A 20,850-nucleotide genomic window follows, 5' to 3' on the forward strand; every position below is an offset into this window, starting at 1 on the left:
AACAAGCATTATCATCACACATTCCTCAGTCCACACCAATTATCTGAGACATGCACTCCTACTCTTGCTCCACCCAGCACATTTTCAGCCAAAATACTCCTATGAAGCCAGAGACAGTTACTGACGAGTCAATATTGATGAGATTGTCACTAAGGCTATGAAATGCCACACGAATTAATGGCAGGACTAGCTTCCAAACCTTCCACAGATATAACTAGAACTCTTTCCTTGATTTCAGTGGAAGAGCTGAGTCTTAAAATTTCTTAAGCCTACCCATGGATATTCTGAAATTAAAAATTATTGTATAATGTAAAATTAATCTGATAACTACAACATTCTATTAACCATTCATCAAACTGGAATGTTGGTTGGTTGATAAGACTGTCAGACTACAGAGAATAAGTCTCTGACTGTATCTGAACATGTAAGTCCACATCCTTCCTTCAGCCTAACAAATGGTCAGAATTCTTGTAGAGAATGAGAGGCCTACTCAGGAACATGCAAGCATTTTAAAAAAATAACCCTACTATTAAACTAAAAGAATGTTTGGAGCTAATTGTACTACCACTTTTCTCCAAAACTGAGCTTGTCAAGCAAAACTCAAAAGGTCTAGCTCTTAAGGAAGGTTACTTGGGTATTTACCTCCAACTTCCTACTCCGCCAGAAGATAAACAATCTGGAGGATGTTACACAGATAATTCAAATGAAGTTTATCAGCATTCATATTTCAATGTGTGCTTATTTGAATACATGGCATTAAGAAAGCACTGAAAATTTTAAATCATTAAATATTGTAAACCTACAGGTATTACACAGAATATCATGAATCTGAAAATTTAGAAATAGGGTAAAGCATCTGATTTTCTTTTTTTCAAATGTCCTTAGCTTTGGCATCTAGCAGAGTAGTACTGTCACTTACATGAACATAAAGATCTTCCAAATCTATGAGATTATGTTGCAAAAGGACAGCAGCAACTCTGTATAAGGAGGAAGGGGTCTCACCACTTGGATCCTAAAATGGACAACATTGGAAATTTAAGAAAAAAGCAATCAGACCACAGCAGAAGGTCACGGAACAGGAACCACTCAATTCCTGTTCAAATTAAATATATTAACCCACAGTTCTCCTTGTTATCATGTTATTTAACTGCTATTACTCCCAAGTCACTAGATTTAACTGCAATACACATTCAGTATTTTCAGAAACAAAAACTTTAAACTGTCTTCACACCCTACGGCGCTTGTATGCAATTCCTAGCTATATATTTTAAAAACCCCCCTTGAGTATAATATCTAATATCAACCATGACTCTCCTGCAAACATGTTCCTCACTCCTGGGGATAAGTCTTGTTTATAATGTACAGTCTCTTTGTTCATGCCAGTCCTTACATGACTCTACAAGGTCAAGTAGAAGGTACCAAGATTATTTTCAGCTCTTTTAAGAGAACATTAAGCATTCTCCTGCAAAATACAGTAAGAGACTCCCACTCAAATAATGAAATTATTGCTTTTAATACCAGAAATTTACAACTTAAAAATTAATTTATATGGACAAAAAACCCCAAAAACAAAACCAAAAACCAAACCAACAAAAACCTGCAGAAAATCTTATTACCAACTGCAGTTCAACCACCAACCATGAAACCCAAAAATTAAGAACAGAAATACATTACCTGATAAAATTTGAATTTGAACCCAAGGATATGGCATAGAGTTTGAGGTTCACACATGTACATGTAAGACTCTATCAGTGGTACGAAGAAATCATCATACTCAGGCCTGCACTCATAGACTTCTAGGATAATATCCAAAACTCTGTTAGGATCAAGATTGAAACATCCTAGTGGAGAAGGATAGAGCAGAAAAGTTTAACATTGCTAATTTTCATCTTCATTCTGTTTCTAGAACACAAATGCATTAACTTTAAAAATTTATTCTTTTCAGTTAAACTTGAGCCTGATTTATCAATAGCAAAATAATCTGGATAAATACAGCACCGATCATTTTGACTTGTTGAATACTGAACTAGGCAAAAATACTAAAAAGGACTTCCAACCCAGATTACAGCAAAAGTAGAAATTAACACCTAAAAGGGAACATTTAATAATTAATAACCTGACCTCCCCAGCACCACAGAGCCAGCAAAAGGCAAGGGCTGCTGCTTCTTCCCTTGTGCTGCCACATATATTCATTCAGTCACACAGATCAGCCAGCTAGTAATTATTTTACACCCCAAAAACTGTTCCGGTTTGAGCTAGACCCTGATCCTCCTGTTGGTACTGCCCTGTCAATTCAGCATTATTGCCACCAGAAGAGAGAACAGCTTCTTTATTTGAAGGGGAGCAAGAGCAAAGATACAGATCAGGTCAGTTAATGCTGAAATCATACCTGTATTTTACTATATAAACTTTTCCACCAGAATTCCAGGAGACATACTTGAGGCAGAAACACTACTTTTATTCAAAAAATCCACACCTAGATATTTTTTTCATTGTGCCATGACATGTTTTATCCAGGCACATTCACTATGCAGATACATAACTGCATCAGTCTTTCCTTCCCAAAAGCCATTTCCGTTAACACTAGAACCTACTGCAATTTAAAAGAATTGACACATTGTAGGAAGTCTATTTGCAATTCCTAAAATTCCAGAAATAAAAATGTTTTATCACAAAATTCCTCAAATTGAGAGTATTTTTTCACTGTAATAACTAGCAAAACCATCCTATTCTCTTCATTCCTCCCAAAGTAAGTATTATTGTTACACGCATTTGACACTCAGGCAAAACACTTTGATAAATGAAAAATTATTTTTTGTATAAAATGGCAGTATAGCCTTTTGCCCATTACTGCACTGGCACCACATGAGACAGGCACTGGTGCAAACATCAATAGATTGTACAGAACTCATTATTCAAAAAGAAAGTGTAAAACAAGGGTAATTACAGATATTTCCTGTTTTTAACATTTTGCACTTTGTGAGATTCTCATCATGACTCAACTTAAAAACATGGAAAAATCACTAAAAGAATTAGATAAAAGAAGAACAGTTACTACTTCTCATTGGTCTTCACAAGGAATCACTCATTCAACATCTTCAAGAACAAAAGAATGCTCACTCATTGAACTGATACATTCAGTAGCAAAAAGCATTACTTTGTTATGCTCCAGTCTGCCTGCTGAGACGACAAGCACATCTTCAAAAGATGTCAAAAATCACAGCATGCATATCTGAGGCTACACCATAAATTCAGTATCTAGGGTTAAGTATGCCTACACAACATTCCCAAAATTAATTTTTCCACAGAAACAGGAATTTCAAGACCCTATAATTCTATCCAAGGTGATCTACTCTCTGTAGTCGTAAGGTCATATAGGAAAACCAATGCCCATATTCTTTCAATAAATTCCTTACCTATTAAAGATTTGATATTTTCAAGGATTAAATCACTAGTGATATTTCCAGATAAGTCTTGACCCAGTTCCGCAATGAGCTTTGCATAACCTTCATTCTCCTCTCTTAGCAAATTAAACTTCTGTTGCTTATAACTGCAAATGAACAGAAATTAAATACTGTTGTGTAACATGCATCCAGTGAAGCTTATTTATGCTCTTAGCAATTTGCTATACTAAAAAATGCTAATTTTGAACATATTTTTAACAACTTGTCACTTACCTGAGCTATTGCAAAAACTATTAAATGCAGTAAATGAATACCTGCAGGGTAGCAAGCACTCTCCAAACAAATCTAGCTCTTCTTTCATTTCAAATGCAGACCATTAAAAAGATTAGACTTACACTTAACAGGAAAGCTTGTTCTACACACTACTCTGGAGAACTGCTCTGTGGCAGTCCGTCCTTAACCTATTCTTGTTTCAAGTGATGTTCTTTGAGACTGAAACACTGGATGCAGAGACAGAAACCAAACATACGCCAAAAAAGGATAACCTATGTTGCCCAAACTAAAATAACGATATTTGCCTAGTTATGAAAACAAAACCTATTCTTAACTGATGCAAGAGCAACAATTAATTTTCTTATACTTTGTAAATTCACATGTCACAAATAAATACTAATTAACCTGCATATATGGAATCCCTGTAGCAATAGCCATATCTAACATGGGAAAGATTGCATACTTCTCAACAGTCTGAAAACTAAAGGCTAACAAAATTCTTTTGTCAATGGCAAGTTGAAGTGCAACAAAACATATCTCCCAAAGAAAACTGAGTATCTTCAAAGAAACACTGCACTTGGTAGAAAACATTGTTACCAGACTAATCATCATTGTCCCTCCCCACCCACTCCCCAAACAACCCTTGCCCCAAAACTTACAATAGTTTTGTCTTTATTTTAACAGATTTTTGATTGAACTGTTGAGACTGCTTGATAAGTCCCAGTGACTCCAGCGTCTCTGGATCTAAACGCTCCTTTAGGACAGTGTCAGATACAAGATACTAAAAAACACCAAAAACATACACCAAATTTGTCAATTACAAAGACCTAGAAACCACACAATTACTTTATGTTACATGTGCATTCTGACTACAACAGGAAAAAGTTTACATTTTGCTTCAAACACAGAAGCAGACAAAACTGAGACACTATTAACTGAAACTAGAATTTTACAGTGGTAAATTTTATATACAAGAGCACCTTGAAGAAACAAGCCTTAGGCTAATTGCTGGTTACCAAGTATACATTGCATAGCACCCAGGGACATTACTACCAAGAACTGCGTATTTACAAAGCATATTCTCATATTCTGGGAAAGAAGTCTTGTTTTCATATTCAGAACTTTCCTACAAATCAAGCTTATTCCATGCATTTGTGAATGCTACTTCTAAAGACAAGAGGAAGTTGCATAAAGAAGTGCACCTCAAAGCATGCTTCACAGGCAAAGTTTCAGTTGAACTTGCAGGCAGAAAATTTTAAGTTACCTCAAAACTCTTTAAAGATCTCAAAGGAGAGCTGTACTATATTCTTCTATCACAACACTTTGGAGATGAATTTTTTAATTATTTGGGCATTTGGAAAACACTCTTACAGTCTTTTCCAGAGGAAAAAAAAGAAAAATCAAGCTTCAACACTCTTATTTTTCTTGTCATATTTTGACATGCAATTTTGTCAAAAGACTTCCTAGGTGCAACTTACCAAACAGGCCAATACTAGTTGTGTAAAATGATCCCTCTTATTTTTTTCTTCTAAACAACTTGTTTCAATATCTACAAAAGAAGATGGGGAAAAGAACATTACTTGATAATTTGAGAGTTTCTTCTTTTAGTAACTATTCTGATAATTGCTAATGATAACACAAAGCAAAGCAACTTATTGATAACATAGTAGCTTCTTGCCACTTCCCACCCACTCATTCCCCATGTGGTTTGTGTAATATTTTGACAACAATTCTCACACATCCGCAAGTCTCATGAAAAGGTAAAACAGAAACCAGAGGAATGCTGCAGTAATTTTTCTTGCCCTTCTCTTTGTTGCAATAATACTTATGGCAAGCATCAAAGATCAATAATAAGCACAAAACCAGAAATATGAACTGCTGAAGAGAACTGCATGATCCTGGCCTTAAGGTAACGTTCTAATCTCTTTCCCTGTGGTGTCAGAGAACTACCATTTACTGTCTGTCTGCAGTCTTTTACCAGCTATGGTTCTGTATTACCATTAATTTCTTCTGTATTGTCAACTACTGAAAGCAATTCGCTCCTATGAGAAGACAGGCTATGGAACACTGGCCAGGGAAGCAAAACTTCTAAAGCAGTTTTAAAAAAGCACATCATTACAGGAAGTGAGCAGCTGCAAAAGGAGTAGAAAACTCCATAAAAGAATGCAAGGCAGATATTACAAAAAACAAACAAACAAAAAACCCACCACACATACCCACATTAAAATCAGACCCGTAGAGAAAACATCAGCAACAAAAATATGAGAAAGAAGACCCTAAAGAGACTGAAAACCAGTGATGCAGCAGGGTAGAAGTGGAGGCAACAGACCAGCCAGATCAGCCTGGACCTTAGCAACCAAGACTCTCAGCCAAAGAACAAGCTACAGTAAAAAATTTGTCCAGGGAATGTGGATGAGTGGAAAACCCAAAATTCTCATATATTGAAACACATAAGGAATTGGAGAAAAAAATCCTGATAGCAGCAAATACTGATTAGAGTAAAAACGGGTTAGAGAAAACAAGCAAGAAATTGTCAAATGTCCTTCGTCCCAAAGTTTGAAACCTAGCTCCTTAGCCATACTATTCTCTGCTATTAGCGAAAGGATGGCATTTGGCTACACACTAATTTAAAGGAAAGGGGGAAAAGAAAAATAAACAGAAAAAGGAAGACAGATACACTAGTTTCAGTTATTTAAGTAGTGCAAGAAGCAGCTAATTCAAGTGTTCTAATGCAGATTAAAAAAGAAAAGGACATCAGTGTAATACTGCATTACGAAAACTAGTTATTACAAAATGATGATACAAGGACACAGAATTAAACAGTATGAAAAAAACAAAGTGAAAATTTATCATTCAGATGTATAAAACCAAAGCTGCACGTGCAAACTTAATGAGGTGCCTCTCTTCACAGGCAACCACAGCACAGCACATGCCTCACTCCTTCCATACAAGAACACACAGGATCTGTGGTGACCAGACCAGCAAAAGAACTTTCTGAAATTTGTTGAAAAACACAGACTTGGAGCAAGACAAAAACTGCAAGCAGTTAAAGCAGGAAAAACATGAGAGAACAGCTTTAGATCAACATTACAACATAAAAATCCAGAAGTTATCACCAGAAAAAGACGCGCACATCTGCTCAGCTGGCAGAGAGTGACTTGATGCCACTCGCCTTTAGATTTCTGGACAATTAGCATAAGCTCCATTTCACTAACAGTGACTGTACAGACAAAAATATTTATAGAACACATTCTGAGGAGAAAGGATCTACCTACCAGTAAGTCAACTTCTATTTAAAATATTTAAGAATGATAACATCACTAAGTCACTGATTCCATTAGCTAACATCCAACATTCTTACAAGCTAGCTCCTTTAACTATTCTTGGCAGATCAACTTCCACTGCCTTTAATAGGCAAACTTCTGGAAACTATAACAGAACAAAGCAGAATGAAAAGACATTAACAAGTGAGGTACAGATACACTGAGGAAGAGTCAATACATGCTTTGTAAGGAGAAGTCATGCTTTACAGATTTAATGAAATTTCTTCAAGAAGCAGATACACAAAACATTAATTTCTCCAAATCTATTGCAATGCTGAAAGGAAGGGAACCCAACTTACCTAATATGCAGAATACATCAGCAAGGATAGAAGGCATGTCTTCTCGGAATTCCTAAGAAACAAAAAGATCCCATTTAACAAATACAGAAATTCCAATATGCATGCTTAGAAAATTTTTGCATTGTATAAAACAACACTTCATCATAAAGTTCCAATTAATTAATAATACATATTATTTCTATTATTCATAATTCATATTAATAATGAATATGCCTAATTATTGACTAATATCTAATATAAGTGCTGTACTAATTATTGATATGTCATGAAACCCCATAACCTTGAAATGCAATTTAAGTGTAATTCGTGACCAGGGACAAAACCCCCTGGTTATTCCCTCCAACTCTTTAGCCCAAGGGAACACCCTGTGTGAGGAGCAGCAGCCCGGACAGTGACCTGCAGTTCCTCAGGCACCAAACAGATTACTATTTCTTACAGCAACCATAGGTGCAACATTTCACACACCACCCCAATAGCAAGGTGCCCTACAGCCTTGCCTTCCCTCAACATCAATGCTCAAGTTCAAAAAACCTGAAACAGTTAAACTAGATTATTGCAACACATTTTTCCTTAATGTTCCATACAGCAACTTACCAAAAATAAGAAATCATTTCTAGAAGATTTTTAATGTATTTTTCCTAGTTTGCTTTTTTAAGAAACAGCGATATTTGGTGAGCTTGGAAGAGGAAATTACTCTTCTCCCTATTTTCTCTACTTATTCAAAGCATTTTAAGAAAAACCTTTCTCAAACAAAAAATAAGTCTAATGCATTATTTCAAAGGCCATCACAGAACTTGGACATCCCAACCGTAAAATGGCACACACACTGTCACATTGTTATAAAAACCAGTAGGTGGCATCACAGATGTGCTGCATGAGCAAGTGACATTTGTTTCTAGCATTTATTAAAAACTTCAGTCTTCACGTGCCCTTAAAAAATGGCTTAATTTTTAATTTATGCTGAAATGAACACATCTCTTCCTCACCATGAAAAATAGAGGGAAAAAATGAAACGCTGCCAGTCTACATATATATCAAGTACACACAAATGAAGAAAAAGAACTTGACAAGAATGACTTTTTAGACATGCAAAAGAAAAATCTCTTGAATATTCTCCTGCTTAGATTTCATATGGACTTTTATAAGAAAGATTTTAGTAAGTATGCAATTATTACAAATATATACTTACTATGACATCACCAAGAACATTAGAAGCTTGATCATGCTTTAAGTTTCCTCTGACAACGTGGTAAGCAAGCTCGTACAAAGCCTGCTGGATATCTGTTGAAAGACAGGAGATGATTAAGGAACATATTAGATAATCCTTTATCTAACTGCTAAAGCAATGTTTACTTGCTGTCGACTTCAGACAATGGACAAGTAAAGGGGATATGTTTCCCTTACCGATAAAGGGGATTACTTTGTTATCACTGATAGATTAAAATCAATCATCAATATCTAAGATTTCACACAAGCATAAAGTGAGTGACGATTCACCTTCTCTAGAGAGTTCATGGAATAACAGTAAAATGGGAAGAAAAATTACCATCCTGCATACAGTAACTTGAGTGTTCACAGTTGGCTTAACAAAGAAACCTTTACCTTGTAATTCACACAAATATCATATTATACATACATAGAAAACATTCCAGTACTTTCCTAGTCATGTCTCATCAGATGTGCTCTCAAAAACCATTTAGCTAGAAGAAAGTAAAATTTAATTGGAGAAAAAATGCTTGATTAGGATTATTTTTTATTTCATTTTTTAAGGAAAGTCTCCTATAACTCAAGAATGTAACCTTACAAATGCTTGTAATAAGCTGAAGCACTAAACAGAGGTATTCCACTTGAGAAAAAGCTTGCAGTGTTAAACATGGTGGCTGAAAAACCAGCTGTGAAAAACTTGTAAGGTTCTTAAGTAAGACACAAAAAATGTTGTGTTTTTACTCTATGAAAAATAACAAACTCCCATGCTTTCACCATGCACTTTTACCACATGGTTTGCTCAATAAACCATATTCACTAACAAGTTATACAGATCTTAATGCCTTAAACCAAGTACTCAATAACATGGTGACTACAAACCACTGTGGGTGAATTAAAACAATTTGGTTTTTAAATAGATAATTTCACATTTGCACACATTAGGGTTCATATATTTAACTTCTATTTTAACATCTAGTTGTATGCCGAGTTTGCAACGTGGAATTCCATTTTCTACAGCACAGAACAAATATTGGGCAATGCTGCCACAACTCACTGCAAAGAAATCTCTGGATGTCCGAAAGCAATCCTTGTAGTGGATGTTTGTATTTGTAGAATTCACCCTCAGCAGGCACTAATGGTCACCACACACGAATGATGACCACCATACATGAATGACACACATACATGCAAAGGTACCATAATCAACTGTTTCCAGGCTTTTTTTTAATTTAACTAAAATCAACCAACAACCACACAACTTACCTCTGAAACCCACATCATGGTTTTTGTTTTCACTGAGAGCACGACACAGCTGCACACTAAAATAAAACAAATATTTAAAAAAACCCCATTAGATATTGGCATACACACACAAATGTTTTTGGTTGATGCTCTGGCTAAAACAGCTTTAGATTTGGGCAGTTTAAATGAATGACTACATTTTAATTTTTCCAAAGTAAACCCTAATTCAGAGAACTTAAACAGCAAAGAAACACAAGACTCCCAATAGATCTTATACACATATAAATATTCTTCCTAACATTACACCTCCTTGAGAAAAGTAAGAACATGAGGCAACGTGAAAGCATGGAAGTACTAGCAATAACCTACTGTCATTATCCAATAAGGAAATGCTTCTCACAGAATTACTATGACTACGGTAGTTTTCAAACTCTTGTCTGTAAAGAACTTTTACCATTCAACTATTTGCATTATTTCCTCATGCAATGTTTTACCAAGAGTAAGACAGAATTTTTCTTTATTCTAGTCCCTAAAAGAATCCACTCTAGGAAGCAAAAACCTGTCATGTTGCATTGTCACTGCTTGCTCCCAGGGCTCCCTCAACCAAACAGCCATATGCAAAAAGCACTCTAACTACTGTGCAGACTGTTACACGGCATAAAGTAATAGTTTTCTGTGTTATAAAATAAATGCTTAAAGAGCAGGCTTCCTCACTACACTGACAGCTCAGAAATGGACATACTTCCAAGACATAAGGATCTTCCCTCTTCTCTACCACTACTGTCACCCCAGTGTGAGGTTTCAAAAGCAGTTTCATATTTAAAAGTGACAGTATTTTTAAAAGGGTAGTTATTTACCTTTATTATAACAGACACCAGGGAATATTTCAAGAACTTTTGTCACATTTGCACATTTTCAACCAAAAGTTCACATATTTTTCAAAGTATCTTTCATGTGCAGAAAGTGAGGAAGGTATCAGAGCTATGCCTCATTCCTACATAAGATGGCAAGACTACAGTTTGCTGTGGGAGCCATTTTAAGCTGGTTCAAATAAGGCAGATATGTACAATTATTAGAGGCTTATCACAAAAAATAAACAGTAAAAAAGTTCTGTAGCAATCCATTACTCATTCTATTTGCATCCTATATAGATTATCACTTCTCTAGCAGGACTAAAAAGCTGTTCTAGCCATCAAAGGATTATAATTAGCAAATATAAGGTATACACACCCTTTGAAGACAACTGGAAACTACAGAGTTTCACACATAACATTATCAATAGAAACGTAAAAGCTCAGCAAAAAGCAAAGGTATGGCTGAGATGTCCCAAACGCTATAAGAGAATGCAATATTCTGGTTATTCTGGAAATAACCAGAATAGAGACAGCAAAACAGGGGAATATTTTATTTTTTCATGAATGGTAAGTAAATATTTTTTTAAAGAATATATTTTTCCCCGGGCTCTCCCAAAAGAGTGTATAAATTCAATAAAAATTAATTTTCTGAAATTTTAATTACTCCTTCAGAGAAGGTACCCTATAAGCAGTCATTTCTAAGTTCTGTATACAAATAACAGTAAAGTGAAACATCAGATTCCAAAAAAAACTATCTGAGCTACATGCTTTGACTCCTATGTCCTAAGATAATATCCTCAACAAGGTTACAAGAGCAACAACCCTGTCTGCTTGGACTGATGAGTTCATTTAAGTACATCTTGAAACCAGAGTTTCAACCTCTTCCCATTCCCTTTCCAGCAGTATCAAAATAGTATTAACAACTTCACATTACTTTAAGACACAAATCTGTTTGATCAATATAGTAAGAAACTCTAAGATGAATCTGCAAAACAACATGTTTAATATTTGCAATTAGAACCCCCTGAATTTTTAAATTGGAGAAAAACAAAAGAAGGCAAAAATATTTCTTTTTATGCTTCTATTCTTTTCTAGAGGCACTCTCTCAAAGGAAGACCACCTTTCCTGTAGGTGCTGCCAGGTAGCACAGCTGCACTGATTTAATGATTTGTTGCTGCAGAAACGGAACACATTCACCAACACTTCCTCCCTTCTCAGTACACAGTTTTAGCCCTCCCATCAGTTACATCAGTACAACTGACAAACCTGGCAGAAAACTGGTCAAAACCCAAGTCTTCAGCCACATCTGCAAGTTGAAGCACTTACCAGGAGGCCATAGAGGCACCCTGGTGACTGAAGACAAGGCAGAAGCCCTCCTTTCCAGTAACAACAAGCTGAGAGATTAGCTCATCTAGTCTCAGCTGAGTGCATAAAATTAAAACAGTTGAACCTTCACAAGAAAAGAAATATCAATGCTGGTACAGTCTGGTAAGTGTTCATTTGACACTTATTACTCTGACCTGGTAGCTCATTGCTGCCAGCTTAGGATAGAGAACTTCCCTGCTCTACTAAAACCTACATCTCTTAATCTGAAAGTAAAACTGTGTAATGCATGTAGGATACAATTAAAAAATAGGATAACCTAGAAAGCAAAAATCTTTTTAAAAAAACCCACAGAATCACTTTTGAAAATCACGGTTTCAAAATTAAATTTATTTTGGACTATGATGGGATAGATTTGCTTAAAACACAAATTCTGAAGCAGTGTGAACAAGTTTGCATGGCAGAGGCAGCACCGGAACTGAGGCCTCCCAACTCATACAGCACGTCCTATAACCTCCATTTCACTCCCACACGTGGATTAAAGCAGTAATTATCACAAAGTGCATGTGCCTGCTAGTATTTAAGTATATGCATAATTCAACTGATGTAGGTAGTTCTTTAGTTGAGATAAAGTACAATCAATTGCATTTTGCAGTCAGGGTGGCACAACTACAACTAAACTCTTTTCCTGATTCTCAGCCCTTCACTTACATGAGCAATGTTACAGTGTTGAGTTGGAGTAACAAAGAAGCTGGAAGTGCCTGAAAGATCCAGTCTCAAAAATTTCACATTCACAGAATGTTAAGCTTCTTCAGTTTACCTTGAGGCTTAACATATTGCATAAACTGCCAGGCAAGTACTTTATTAAAGCCCTCCATCCTTGCTAAATGCTCCTTGATGTGTTGAATCTCTCACAAAACAAGGTAAGGTACCAGTTCCTATCTGTGTTATAAATGTCCATGTGGGCTGCAGTCATAGACCAGCAACTTTTTGTGGAAAACACAACAATTTTCCTACAAGGACAGTACACACAAATTGGTCTACAGGGAGTCCGGACTGAGCAGCATAAGTAGTCACCCTCAGACTTCATCTGTATACCAGTATCTGGCAGTAGCAAATAAATGAACATAATTTAGTAAACTGTACTTAGAGAATGATCTGAACAAAAAGTGACAGGTAAGATGACTACATCCTGACCAATGTAGTTTTGGCAGGTACACACACTTGAAACTACTACATTTACGTATTTGTATTAGATACTATTACACACCAGTAGCTTGATTAATTAAATTCAAAGCATGTACAGTTTTGAACAATGTCTCTGAACAATGTCTTGGAAGCAAATGGTCACTGCTGCATTACTAATTAACATTATGACACTCTAAGACACACAAAATCCTTACCTTCTGACTTCTGGATAGTACTGTTAAATCATGACAAGTTGATCACATGATCAAAAATATCACACCATTAAAAAAAAATAGAGTAATTATCTTAAGCATCCATTATTAATCCCAGTAGAAGTTGAAATGCCAAATTAAAACAAACTATCTACTTCTCTCAATATAGTTTCATATTCCCCCAAAACACAGAAATGTGCTTTCATTTAGATAACTACTAACTGCCAAAGTAGTATCTCAACTGATCTGGTCAGATGATGTAAGCCATTTAATGCTCCAGCAAGTAAGTATTTTTTTCCATAAGAACTAGTCTTTTCTACTAATTATGAAGGGGTTTTATCCCCTTAAAAAGCCTACAAAAACCTTAGAAATTTTTGTAAATCTTCTATTTGTTAGTAATGTCCATTCTGTTCGTCCACAGTATCCTTCCCCTTCCCACTTTTCTAACATCATTATAATGCGCTGTCTTAACTTTGAACCACAAAGCCCAAGAGTGAACTTAAGCCTAGAACTGATTTTTATTCTTGGGCATACTGGCATTAGATAAATAATTCAATAAAAATAAGTAGTGTCATTGCATTTTATTCCCTTTTTACTTTAACAACATTTCATGTGTTTCATTCTGAAATGATAGCATCCTAGCTCTGTTTTCCTCTAGTAAATCAGGAGATAGGAAGTTTTGGAAAAAGAAACACAAAGTTACGCACTGAAGACTCTCCCAATAAAGTCGGCTTCCTAAAAAGTTCTCTAAGTATTCCCTACAGGTATATACTCTAAATTCTATAAAATAAGTTCATGCATATTCCTCGGATTTATAAAGCTACCACTGCAAAACCAGACAACTGTTATCCAGACACAATTACACTTCTTTTAAAACATATGGCCTCATCTGCAAACTGCTCCTTAAGTCGTGCCTGGAACAGCATTTAAGCAGTATTCCAGATGAAGTCCAAGTACCACAAATACAGGAATTTAGCTAATCATTTTGTTTTATTGGTCCCACAGCAGATGAACACCTTCTTCCCATCAGAACTCAGCAGAAGTTCTGCTCTGAGGGGAGAAAAGAACCATAAAAGGTTTTATCATGGTCAAAAGCTGAGGTAACTTGCCTCTTAAAAAGCTCAGAGTGCTGAGAATTCAGTGTGAACAGTGCAGTTGCCATTATATGATCAACTATGATATGTCTGTCCTCGTGCAAACTCCACACAATCTCTCAACATGTTCAACTTGCATACTAACATGCTAATGGTTCTAGCATAATTCAAACCAAAAATTACATGGCTATAAAGGGGGCCCCCTTCACTACAAAATGGAGGCTCTGGAGACAACAGTGTTTTGTGCAGGGATTCTCTACATTCTCTAATCTCCAACCCAGTGCCTTTTCCTTCATGCACAAGGAATATTCATTGCTAAGCTGCACAACCTTTCAAAAAACATGAACAGAAGAAAATACTAAAATGAGCGCTTATCAAAAGTGTTTCTCTAAGTGATCCCTTTAACACCCATATTTAAAACTGCAGGATTTTTTACTTACAACAAAAAACAGAAGCGCATGGAAGAATTAAAATAAGAGTGCATAAAAAACATATAGTTAATGCAGAGGACACCCCTGTCCAAACTAACAGAGTAACGTGAAATGGCCAAACTGGCGAATTACCCCCTGAAGAGCTGTATTCCTGAAACACAGCATTTAGTGAACCTGCCACATTAAGATGGCTTAAAACAGAAACAGGCCCAGGATAGAAAGCTCCTGGCACACCTGGATTAATTTGGGAGGCTGCAACCGGACCCCTCCGCGCACAAAGGTTACTTTGTAGGATAGAACAAGCATGACTACCTGATCATATTTTGCCTAGGTCAAAGAATACGGGGCCAGTCCCCTCGGAATCGGTAAAAAGGTGGGAACAGGGGCTGAGGCCTTTGCCAGGAAGGTCAGTACCGTAGAGTCACCAACACAGGAACGCTTCAGGGTCCGTATTACGCCGGGGGCCGGCCGAAGATGAGACCGACCCCCAACAAATGTGGCCCAGAGGCTGGAAGGGGGCGCTCGGGGAACCGGGAAAGCTGGGCCCCGCTACGGGGGCCGACTGTCGGCGGAGGGCGGCAGCACCCGCCGACGGTTGGGTGGCCCAGGCCCTCCTCCCGACCACAGTTTCGACCCTACACCCAGCAGCAAGGACGCAGCCCCGACCGACGTCCTCTCCGCCGTCCCCCGCCTCCCTCTCGCAGGCCGCAGCGCCCCATCCCTCCCCGCGGCGAGGCCCCACACTCACAACTCGCTCTTGCCGCCTTTCTCCCAGTTCTTTATCCACTCGGCCGGGAGCAGCGCCGCCATCTTCCCCGTGTAGCGCCGAGGGCCCGGATGGAGCAGCGGCGGCGCCGGGTCAGAGGGGACGGACGGGCCGCGAGAAACCGCGGGACGCGGCCGCGCCGTACGGGGAGGCAGCGGGGCGGACTGCGCCTGTGCGCGGGGGCCGCGGGGCGGTGCCACGGCCGCGCGTGTGCGTTAGAACCGCGGGGCGGGGTGGGGTGCGGCGCCTCGCGCGCGTGCGCGTTAAAGCCCCGGGGTGTGCGGGGCGCCGCGTGTGCGCGTTGGAGTTGAGTGCGTGCGGTGTGTGCGCTTTGGAGCCGAGTGCGTGCGATGTGCCGCGCTGTGCGCTTTGGAGCCGAGTGTGTGCAGTGTGTGCGCTTTGGAGCCGAGTGCGTGCGATGTGCCGCGCTGTGCGCGTTGGAGCCGAGTGTGTGCGGTGCAACCGAGGTGTGGGGCGGGGTGCCCCGCGTGTCGCTTGTGTGCGTTCGTCCCGCGGGGCGCTCCGCGCGCATGTGCGTTGCGCTCGTGGGGCGCGATGTGCTGCGCGTGTGCGTTGAGCACCGCCAGCCCCGAGTGTGGCGGGAGGTGTGAGATGTCTGCTCGCAAAAATGGCGAGAACGGTAAATCGTTTCGATAAATGAAGGGTTAAAAAAGGGTTTGTGAAAAATTACTGTGACACATCTGAATGGTCTCTCCGACATGAGCTCTTCGGACAAACTATTGTATGGATGTCGTCTTCCGAGTGTTACCCCTAATGCGTGTGCCTATATTACGTGTCACTCATCTCCATTAAGTTTCCGCAAGTTGTTCTGTGTTCACTGCAGTTGCTAATTGGGATATAAGGGTTAAAATACTCCATTTGGTCAGGCAGCACATGTTATTAGTCTTTCCAGACATTCCTCTTCAAGTCTTTTTTTCACTTACGTTCTCTTCGGTCTCGTACGTGCTTCCTCCTCTACTGAAGTGTAAATTGTTTCACAAATACGACGAAACTTCAAAAAATGGGGAATTTGAATTAAAATCAGAAGGGGAGGCCTCAGTGCCCCTGTGCCTGTAGCAGTGCCAGCACTTCTGTGCTCTCTGCCTTGTGCTGTGTTCTCCACACTGAACTGAAACGTACAGCTTGCAAGCCCTTGGTGTAAGAGTGTTTTCCACTCACAAAATAGCTCTGATCAGAAAATCTATCATTTTAGCAAATTTACATAACTCTGCCTGAGAGAGGGAATAGTGTTGTTTCAATTATTATTCACAGCCAGTGCCTGCAAGCTGTATATTGCGCAGAATGCTGGTGTTCTTGGGCCCTATGTACACCTTCTACAAAGGGACCTATTATAGCCCCTAAACTTTGCTCTAAACACCAGTAATAAAGGAGGCAGATTCTCTGTTTCTCATACTTACATTTTAAATTAGATACAGACCACGTTCCAGGCATACCATATGCAGTGTGATAGAAGATACACTCAGTTTACAAGTGCCTAACATATTTATGATAGGTTATTTTTAAAAATACGTGTATATATTTAAAACATACGTGCGGATGGTAAGAGGCACAGAATTGCAGACCTAAGGAGTAATATGAGAGGGTATTATAAGCAAGTACAATAACTATTTAGAAGATAAACCTAAGAGACACATAAACAGAAAACAAGAATCTAGCAAAAGATATTGGGTGCAAGGATACATGTAGGAGTAGCTGTGTAAGGTCTGAATGTAAAAATATGAGATTTTGCCTTCATGTACCAAGTTTACTTAAGGAATTTAACCACTTCTTTCTTGAAGTATATTGGTTATAGACTGGGACAGGCTGAAAATAAAAGATAGTACATGCTATGTAGAAATACATGTGACAGAAACAATTTTAAAATCTACTCCGAGAAGAGTCTGATTCCGCAATATTTCTATGGTACTATACAAAATATTTAATGGTAGGATTTATATAAAACATACTCTAGTTAATTAATACACATGATATATATGACATATAACCTCTAAAACATAGACAATCATGCATTTTAATAAAGTAATGTAGGCAAAGCAAAATATTTTAAAAATAAGTATGCACCAATTCCTCTTCAGAATAATATGTTATTGACACAGAGTAGTCTTTGTTCCAGGCTATAAAGTCATATTCAGTTTTGCCTTATCCTTGCTTTTGTGATGGACATCTTTATGTAGTGAAACATCTTTCTCGGTACCACCTGATGTTAGCTGAATTGTGAGGAATTCCGAGGTTAAAAAATAAGATTTATATTTTAGTTTTATAAAATAGCTTTTATAGTTTAGTCTTCATCTTTTCATGAGGCTTTTGTGTGCTAGAAAAAGCATTCTGGGCATCCTAAGATTCATATAAATGAGTAAGAGAACCTTGTTAAAAGCCAGGACAGCTTTGTGTTTCCTTCTGTTGTTTCTACAGGTTGACATTTACCTTTCTGAATAATGGAATAAAATGAAATTTTGAAAAGAAGGAAAAATGATGCCTGCAAAGGCAGGATATGTCACAGCACAGTCTTAAGTCACCTACTGTGCTTCCTGTCTGAATAAAGAAGTACTCTGCAGGCTTTGTCCCAGCTACATTAAAGGAAATGCCTGTGTCACCACTGTGGTAACAGCTGGATAGCAGCGGGAAGTTATTTAACTGAACAGTAAATACAAGGTTTTCAAGAGTGTAGTACATTATCCAGCAAATAAATAGCTAGAAAAATATCAGTGGTAATTGGATCTCCTAAAATTGTATTTTTTCTTGTTTTTTTTTTAAATAAACACTACAGACATCCATTGGGAGAGCTGGAAATGTACAAAAGCAGAAGAAATAAAACATCCAACAGCTCATTTCCTTTGTATTAACCTGCTCCATGGAATTTATGTGACAGGGCATAACTTTATTATCTGCTATAAGGAATTGAGTGCTTTACTTTTTCTGCACAGACAATTAATAATGACTTTTTGGAATAAAATATCTTTTATTATTTGGCTTTTGTATTATGTCCATGTAAGAACTAATTGTTCTAAATTCCTTTTTTTAAAAAAACAAAAACATCAGTAATTGTTTCGTGATTGCTCTTGTTCTTTTTCTCTAGACATTTCCTAAATTCTCACACAGAAGAAATAAAGATATCAAGAAGACATGCTTCCACATTATTCAGATGATTTCCATTTGGTAAATGCTGTTTAGGCAAGTAAAAATTCTAAACATTAGCTAATACCAGCTGTTTCCATTCATCTGGACAACCGAAATGAGAAACATTCTCAGACAGTGATTGTCAAACACATCATGCAACTTTTGGGCTTTTTCATAGCTAAGCTCAGTGTCACTGCATCATCCTGAGCTATAAAATGTCCCAGATTTAATTAAGATCAGCGGATGTGGAGGATCACACTGTTTTGGAAAGCTTTGCTTGTTTTCAGCTCACAGAAATCAGTGTTGTTTCAGTCAGAGTTGTTTGTTTTTCTTACCACTTGCCAACACAGGCAAGAGCCAACTGTAGATTTAGATTCCATTTCCAAACCTGATTGACCTGCAAGTCTTCTGGTCAAGGCTTAACTTGTTGGTTCTGTGTATGTTTGTGCAACCTGCTGGTGAATAATGAAAGGCAGAAGACTAATTAAACTCTTCTGCATAATGCCTATGAAGAAGGGGCTTTGCTAAAAATGGTGCTGTGAGCAATGCCTGGAGTAATGTGATTGGAACAGCATTCGGTAGGCAGCAGATCAGTTATTTGCTTGACAATATGTTTCACTACTTCAGTGTGTATTTCTCTGTCATCAGAGCATATAGCGCTAAAGAATACGGTTTAGTTTTTTCTGATTAGCATTGACAAGGAAAGACAAAAAGACCCCCCCAAAATCTGTTTCAGCAGCAGCTTTGAGCAATGGAGAAACCTACAACAACAGGGAAAAGGAAAGTTATTTCTTTAATGACAGTGTCACCGAATGGCAAAATGTTAGTGCAGAAGTGGAGATCTGTGAGACGCTTACTGCTGGGATTCATTTGAAGAATGAAGACAAACTGATCTAATGGGTTTTTCTCCCAGCTTGTGCTGGAACTATTGCATGAACAATTCCTGCTTGCCTGCTCCGAAGAATGATGGCACAATAAAAAACTAATAAATTAATTAGGCGACATTTTGTCTTTCAGTACATACACCTTCCTTGAAAATGCCACATCAAGGTCAATTACTGGAATTTCAAGAGTATGTCAGGTGTGAAAATAACAAAAAAAAAATCTATGAATTTTGCATATTTTGCAAGCTTAGCAGTGACAGTATCACTGGCAGTGTAATTTGGAGTCTTGTAGCACTTTCTAAATCCATTAGTGCAGAAAGGCAGAGTACAACTTGCAAAGCAGATACTCCTGGGCTCACAGCTCATCATTCAGTCATTGATCTAATAGCTGGATATTCTTCAGGATGGGGCTCTGTATCATTACGCCTCTTGGATTACACACATATCCCACAAAAAAATGGGATGACTACTGCGTTCTGCTGCCAAAATCCCTTTGAGAGCTTCAGCCTGTAACGAATCTGTGGTCACACACACAAAGAGTTTGTTGTATCAGCTGCCTAGCAGTGTCTGTCCAGTGTTGGGAGAGCCAGGCAGCCCATGCTGGTGTCCCAGCAGCTGTGCAGCCTGTGCTTGCAGTTTGTCCTTCTGCCCCTCTCCGCTGGCCTGTGTGCAGAGAAGCTCCAGGTGGCTGGAGCTTCTGGGGAGGGTTGGCTGAGTGCTGGTGATGCAGGAAGTGTAGGAAGCTGATGTTTGCAAACAGTCACCACTTATCAGTGGGTGGGTGTGGAGGGCTGTGAGCCCTTGGCACAAGAGCCCTCTGCGCTCCCTTAGAGGAGAGAGGCCTAAGTGTAAAAAGACTCTCCCAGAGATAAGCAACCTTCCTCGGGCCATGGTGACAAAGTGAACCACCCCCAGCATGCCTTGTTTCTATGTGGTGATAGCCTGTACCCAGTTGGCTAGCTGGTTTCTACTCCACCCCCTGCCTTTCCCATAAAAAGCCCCTGTTTCTGCCTCAGTTAGGGAGTCTTTGTCTCTGGCTTTTCCTCCACAGGGGCTGCTGGACAATAAAAGCTACCTCTGTGGAGTTACCAAATGAGGCTCCTGTCTCTCTGTTCCCGAGTTCGCCTTGGGTGATTTCACAAAGCTGAATCACAAGAGCTGGAATCACTTGTAGCAGAGAAGTTGCTACACTTGCTGAAATCCCGTGCTGCCC

At 38.5% G+C, this 20,850-nt stretch overlaps 1 protein-coding gene across 3 annotated transcripts in view; it reads right to left on the minus strand.

The window, feature by feature from the left end:
• Positions 1-15,793, minus strand: part of THOC2 (THO complex 2) — a 50,519-nt gene extending 34,726 nt beyond the window's left edge. For all 3 annotated transcript variants that reach the window (XM_039571795.1, XM_039571793.1, XM_039571794.1), the window contains exons 1-9: positions 15,598-15,793; positions 9,769-9,824; positions 8,489-8,580; positions 7,300-7,351; positions 5,156-5,226; positions 4,337-4,458; positions 3,417-3,550; positions 1,675-1,841; positions 920-1,012 (exon numbers count right to left, since the gene is read on the minus strand). In XM_039571795.1, coding sequence (XP_039427729.1) covers positions 920-1,012; positions 1,675-1,841; positions 3,417-3,550; positions 4,337-4,458; positions 5,156-5,226; positions 7,300-7,351; positions 8,489-8,580; positions 9,769-9,824; positions 15,598-15,659 — 849 coding nt within the window. In that variant the 5' untranslated portion in view covers positions 15,660-15,793. The remainder of the gene's footprint in view (positions 1-919; positions 1,013-1,674; positions 1,842-3,416; positions 3,551-4,336; positions 4,459-5,155; positions 5,227-7,299; positions 7,352-8,488; positions 8,581-9,768; positions 9,825-15,597) is intronic.
• Positions 15,794-20,850: the final 5,057 nt, after the last annotated feature.

The sequence above is a fragment of the Corvus cornix genome, chromosome 4A (genome assembly GCF_000738735.6).
Source record: "Corvus cornix cornix isolate S_Up_H32 chromosome 4A, ASM73873v5, whole genome shotgun sequence".
In the NCBI taxonomy this organism is placed as follows: Eukaryota; Metazoa; Chordata; class Aves; order Passeriformes; family Corvidae; genus Corvus; species Corvus cornix.